The sequence below is a fragment of the Gymnoscopelus microlampas genome (assembly GCF_963454915.1).
Source record: "Gymnoscopelus microlampas genome assembly, chromosome: 10".
Lineage (NCBI taxonomy): Eukaryota > Metazoa > Chordata > Actinopteri > Myctophiformes > Myctophidae > Gymnoscopelus > Gymnoscopelus microlampas.
Window position 1 is genome coordinate 39,054,827 of NC_139947.1, and position 6,581 is coordinate 39,061,407.

The following is a 6,581-nucleotide window of genomic DNA, read 5'->3' on the forward strand; positions in this document are numbered from 1 at the left end:
TCAGTCCATGTCCCTTTTATGCCCATATATGAAGATCCCTGATGTCAATAGTATATGCCCCTATATTGGCAAGCTCATATATGGGCATATCGTTTGGATCGCCGGGTCTAGACAACTGGATATCCATATATGCCTAATTATGGGTGTATGGGGACAGTGGAGGACTCTATAACAGACATATATTTCCCACTACATAAAGCATATGCATTCAGCATATACTTTAATACCTGTTTCAGGGAGGGTGTGGTGGCGCAGACGGTAGCGCTGTCGCCTCACAGCTAGAAGGTCCTGGGATCAATTCCCGCCGGGGATGTGGTGGCGCTGGGGGCGTGTCCGCTCCTCCGTGTCATCAGTGCCCATCCCCTAGGTGGGGTTGGTGAAAGGGCCTTTCTGTGTGGAGTTTGCATGTTCTCCCCGTGTCCCCTAGGGTAGATACCCTCACAAAAACATGCAGTAATCCTGGTCTCTATACTGCCTCCCCCTGGTCAGCCGGGGCGCCTGATGGAGGGGAAAGGAGCTGGTTAGAATAACGTGTTCCTTCCACGCACTACGGCCAACCGAGGAAACTCCCCCCCCTGTCGGGTGATAAGAAGGCTTGTTAGCTCTCATGCATTGAGGGAGGCATGATTACTTAGACAATTGGCACTGGGTGAAAAAAATGGGGTTGCAAAATCGTGGGATAAAAGTTTAGAGTAAAAAAAAAAAAACAGTTTCAGGATGCTCTCTATTTTTCTTAAAATACATTTATTTGTGTGTGATGGGCAAGGCAGAGAAATTTTTTTAGAGGAGAAGGGTCCAGTGACAAACGACAAAAGTCTTTTCTCTTTTCCCCTCTATTCACTCTGGACTTTCTATAAGTCCCATGAGAATGAGGCAGGCAGCCAAACGCCAGCCAATACTGGATATACTATAACGCTTTTCGATTTTACAGCCTGACTTTAATTAACTTCACAATGAGAAAAGGAAACAAGACAATCTGTCTCACTGTAGTTCTTATTCCAGAACGAATGAGAGGCAGATAAAAAGCTAAAATAACAAGCACTCTCTTCTTTCTTCTATAACCCTCTCACCGTTATTTTCTGTACCAAATTCAGGATACAAGACAGAAGCAAAAAAAGGAGAAGAAAAGAAACAGACAGCCAGACCAAATGTATTGCAGTAGTACCTCTCTCATGTATAGCTTAGCTTTAATTAGATTCATGCTCAGAGACGGCAAAAGATTGCATGTGTCTTGGTATTATAATGACTCAACTCAGAGAAGGGACTAGAAGTGGTTGTGTCTATGTGACCAATCCATCCTCAGAAAAAGTGTTTATTTTCAGATGAGCACATGCCTTAACAGATGTTTTGTAGAACTAGGCTTCTCTCCAGAAAATCAAGACTTACTGTAGATATCAGCTTCTAGGAAGCTGATTTGGAAGAAAATGTGACAGTTTGGTTACCTATACTGCATGTCAAGTCAAATGTATTTATAAAGCACATTTAAGTCTGGACTAAAATAACATATAGCCTTTTTTTCCTACTTACTGTATATTGATCCCAAATATCTGGCCATGCATGGGGTCTATTTGCAGAATATCCCCTGTCGTCCAGTTTCCCCTGCAGACCCCATAACATAGAGTGGAGCCCATATCGCTACTTACTCTAGCCTATTTGTTGCGGTCAAACGTTTTTTTTTTTCATGAATCTGTTATTAGTTTTCATTACACACGCATCCATGCCATGGTTGTCCCACACGAGCCGATACAGTCTCCTAAATCATATTTTGGGGCGAGCGTTCTGCACAACTACCAATCACAGCGCGTCTTTTAAGGTACTTGGCAAAACACATAACAGCTGTATACACCGTTGGTCTGTTTAGCAGACTACGGCAGCTCGTGTGGGACTACCAAGGCAAGGATGAGTGTGTAATGACAACTAATAACTGATTAAACTTTTGACCGCAAAACAAATAGCATAAGTAGTGATATGCTTATGGGGTCTGCTCTATGCTATGGGGGCTGCTGGGGGCAATTCTGCAAATAGACCCAATGGCCAGTCATTTGGTATCAACATAAGTGGGAAAAAACGGCCATATGTTATTTTAGTCTGGATTTTAGTCTAGGACTGCTGTACACTGCTGTAACTACACTTCTTTCAGTTGGATTGAGTACAAGAAAGATTAAAGAGGGAGGGAAGGATTATGAACACCTAACATTGTCACTTATGAGTTAGAATGAAAACCAACAAGTACTCTGGGATGCTGTTGACCAGTGCTGACTGACCTACAGTAGATGAGCACTTCACAGTGGATCGTAGACGTTTGAATGGGTTGATGATGATGATGATGATGATGATGAGGTCACTGGAGGAAGGCTTGAACCTGTCATTAACAGGAAAAGAAGCCACTGACTGTCTCTGAGTCATTCTTTTATCTGTGTAGCAATGTGGGAGGAGAAGACAACAGTAAGAAACAAGACAGACCAAAGGGAGATAAATGGCAAAAAGGCCTCGCCTGTGGCTATCCCTTGACATGGGCAGGGAAATTGCTGAATGGGGCAAAACCCCACACATCAATCAATCAAGAACCCTGTGCTTAGCCAATAGGGTTCCCCCGCCTTGGCCTGTTGCTCAGAGTGAAGTGGAGTGCTGGCACATGCCTCATTTTAATCTCCTTAAGTATGCGCCAATGAGTCAGTCTGTCTGTGTGATCAATACCAGCTCCACAGATTTCCTGACCAGCCAAGATACACTAACTTTCTCAACCACGGGTCACATTAACTTGTCGACTCCAGTAAGTTCAAGAGTCACATGTAGTATTTTACCTAGTAAGCTGTTTTGTAAAATGGAAAAGAAACTGGATTGTTCAATAGCAGACACATTGCTTTGCATAGAAAAAAGTAATATAACTGGAAAACAAAGGGTGTTGAGCAGCCTAGACTCACCAACCGGGAGCTGTCATCCATTGTTGAAAAATAGCTGGTGAATTCAACTAAGTCTAAGATGCACTTTCAGTATTTTACCAGATAAATTGCTTTGTATAATAGCAAAGACATCAGCAGGTTGCCTGCCAAAGTATACAATAAAGAGTTTGGACACAGGAAACACAAGTTTGTTTGTGTTAAACTTCCTCAGAGGAAATACTGTAGTGTACACTCTCAACCACTGGTGAAAGATAGCTTCTGCCCAAAATGAGATGTAACAGGTGTTTTTGGTGTCATAGCAAAGCAATTGCTTTTTTCTTTACAGTATGAATCAAAGACAGATTGGCTACATGCCAAAGCTGTTGGTAGAACAGATAAACAGCAAATAATTCACTAGCATTTCACAGGTGGGTGTCGATTCCCCCTCTCTCCTCACAACTTAACTATAGGCCAAGGACACTGGCAGTGGTGACAGGCTGGATGTTTTTAGCGGTGCCAACCGCTCTACACTTGACTTTGTCCGTCCGTATGTCCGTTTGTCCGTTTGTCCGTTTGTCCGTTTGTCCGTTTGTCCGTTTGAGCACGGGCTTTAAACAGCTATAACTCCAGTTCGCAGCATGCCAGCAAGTCCAAATTTGGTATGTGGACTTAGACCACCAATAGGGACGAGCATTGACTGCTGAAGCCCCGCCCCGCCCTATTATAGCGCCACCAGGAGGCCAGTCACGCCACTGGCTTTAAACAGCTATAACTCCAGTTTGCAGCATGCCACCAAGTCCAAATTTGGTATGTGGACTTACACCACCAATAGGGACGAGCATTAATTGCTGAAGCCCCGCCCCGCCCTATTAAAGCGCCACCAGGAGGCCCCGCCCCAAAGGCACCGCTTCCTTCACACAGGGTGTGATTTTTTAAGTGCAGGCCAGCTGACATCTCTTTTATCTGGGAGATTTTTACTGCTATATTTGCTACTGTACCAACTACAGCTACAGCTAGCAACAACTACAACTAATACTACATCAAATACAACTGCTACTTTTATATTATATCTGCAACAGTTGCTACCACAAGTACTCTGTATATGTACTTTAACTGTTGTGCTGCCTCTGGTGACTGAATTTACCCCGCAGGATCAACAAAGGTCTGTCTGACGGTCGGTCGCCGGTCGGACGGTCTGTCTGTCAGTCTGTCTGTCTATCTATCTATCGATCTATATAAGTACAGCCAGCTACAACAACATACAGCTTCTAACATAGCTGTCAACTCCAAGTCTGTAATGACAAGTGTTTTCCTTCCCTCCCCCCAACTGTTATTCAATGAATTAAATGATTCCAGTTGCTCCGTTTAGCTGCTGTCTGCTAAGTGGAATGGACATACTCCTTCTGTTTGATTTACAAATGTCAAATCTCTCCTTGCCAGATTTCACTGTTGGGGAAGTCTCCCGTTCCATGCTCTCAAAGAGAATAGCATTAAGTGTGCAAGTTAGGTTTTTGTTATTTATGTAATGTTCTTATCCAGAACAATTTAGGAGATGCCATAACAGAACAAACAGTGTTGAGGGTTAGTGTGGACTAGGGATGGGAGTGGGATGGTTAACCTAAATGTGTCACAAAATGTTTTGGACTAAATACCCAAAATTAACCAAAATTAAGTCATAGTAATGGAATAAATCCCTTAAATATAATCTATAACTGCTCCTCATACAATATTTTACAATACCTAGTAAAGAATAAAGCATTTGAAGAGAAGAAAACAGCTGTACAGAATGAGATATAGACCTAATTTGTTATAATACATGTTTTAGGCCCTCTTTGAACTGCCCTCACATAGGACTGCAACTTTATTTATTGATATGACGTCATAGACGTTTAAACGTGGTTAACCACCCTCATTCCAAAGGTTAAATGTTTACTAAAAAAGGTCCAAATGTCCATCCCTTGTGTGCACACACATTTGCTGTTGGGAGAATTAATCCTGTGGCCTTCACCTTTGAGACTCACGGTTTGGCTAGTAAAACTAAAGCATTGTGTCTCTATGTCCTTATGTGTCTCTGTAGCCTATTCAACCCACATCTTTCCCATCATTCTGACTCTATTTACACCGTCTTCTCACCACATTTTGATTCGATGAATTGACTGATTAATTGATTGATCACTTGACCAATGTATCTCTCTCTGTCTCTCTCTCTATAATAACTTGATGTATGTATGGGTGTGCTACTTTATCAGCCCTTTTCTGCTGATAACAGTTATCACACCTAGGACATACAGTTATCATCAACAACCTCACTGATATTATCAGAGAACCTGGGTTACACAAGTAACCTTAAGACTGGGCATCACTCCTTTTCCCTCTCCCATTCTCTATGGGGTACTATGTGTATGACACGCACGCACATGCACACGCACATAATTAGTAGTCAATACACATCCAGGTGTGTACTAGCAAGGCGCGATTTGGGGGAGTCACGTGCTACTCCGGTGCAGTCGATTCACCATTCGCGCCCCCGTCTCTTCTCCAAGTAACAACAACAAGAGGTAGGCAGTGGGCCCGTGAACGTGCACGTAGGACAGCTTTCTTCGTTCCTCTCGTACTATGCTCAGCTCCCTACAGCCCCCGGCAGAGTGAATGAGAGAGAGAGAGAGAGAGAGGCGCGCTCGTCTCCTCGTTACTCCTCTCATGGTTTTTCCCATACTGTTCACTGTTGCCAGATTTCACGATAGAAACAAGCAAACAGGTCTATGAAAACAAGCCCAAAAGAAGCGAGCCCTTCGCCCTTTAAACATAATACATTGGCTATTTGAAAAAAGCCGATCTACAAGCTCACAAGGCAGCTATTTTCAATAACAACAACAAAAGATCTTGGAGAAACATTTTAACAACACAAATCTTGTAGGGGGTGGGGGGCAAGGCTATACTCGTTTATGTTTTTGCATAGTATTGTATATTTGTCACAAAAGTTTCAATGAATTGAATACACATGACCCCAATGGAAACAAGCCTTTCTTGGGTTCAATCTTTTTAGCATTAAACTGTACTTTCTGTGTTTTTTGGGGCAAACTGTTAATAAAGTATTCAATCAATCGATCAATCAATCAAAAGTTTAGAAACAAGCCCTAAAAAACGCAAGGTTGGCAACTAGTAGCCTACCAATATTTACAAGCAACTTACCAGAAAAACAAGCCCAAAGTCGCTTATAATAAGTGGACATGGCAACACTGATACCGTTCTCGTTGTCGCGCAGCGCGCACCCGACACCACGTCAGGAGGACTCCAGATCGCGGTCGGTCGCTAGGTGATGAAGATGAGGATGATGGTGGTGATGATGGCGGTGATGGAGGAGCAACGCTGAGTTCGCTCTCCACAGTTTTTCTTTTACCCTTTCTTTTTTATACGAGGCAAAAAAAATACAAACCAGAAAACAAACCGCCGATTTAACACATTCCCCTCCTCCATCCGTCTCATCCGTCTCATCCGTCTCCCTGAGCCGAGACCGAGATCATGGGGAACGAAGGGAGCATGGAGGGAGGAGGCGGGCAGCCCGGAGACCCTACTGGGTCTGCCGGGGTGATGGGCTCCGCGATGGCCGGGGGGGGAGCAGCGCCAGGACCGGGGGGTGCTGGACAACACATCGTCAAGCCGGTAAACGGTGCCGCTGCTGGTGGAGGGATGGTTGTC

The 6,581-nt window shown here is 43.8% G+C and overlaps 1 protein-coding gene across 1 annotated transcript in view; it reads left to right on the forward strand.

Moving 5' to 3' along the window:
• Nucleotides 1–6,404: 6,404 nt before the first annotated feature.
• LOC311054215 (uncharacterized protein) overlaps nt 6,405–6,581 on the forward strand; it is a gene marked incomplete at both ends in the record, with an annotated part of 63,728 nt that continues 63,551 nt past the window's right edge. Inside the window, one exon of the mRNA XM_084070093.1 lies at nt 6,405–6,581. This exon is cut by the window's right edge and continues 41 nt beyond it. Within this exon, the coding sequence (XP_083926219.1) occupies nt 6,405–6,581 (177 nt within the window).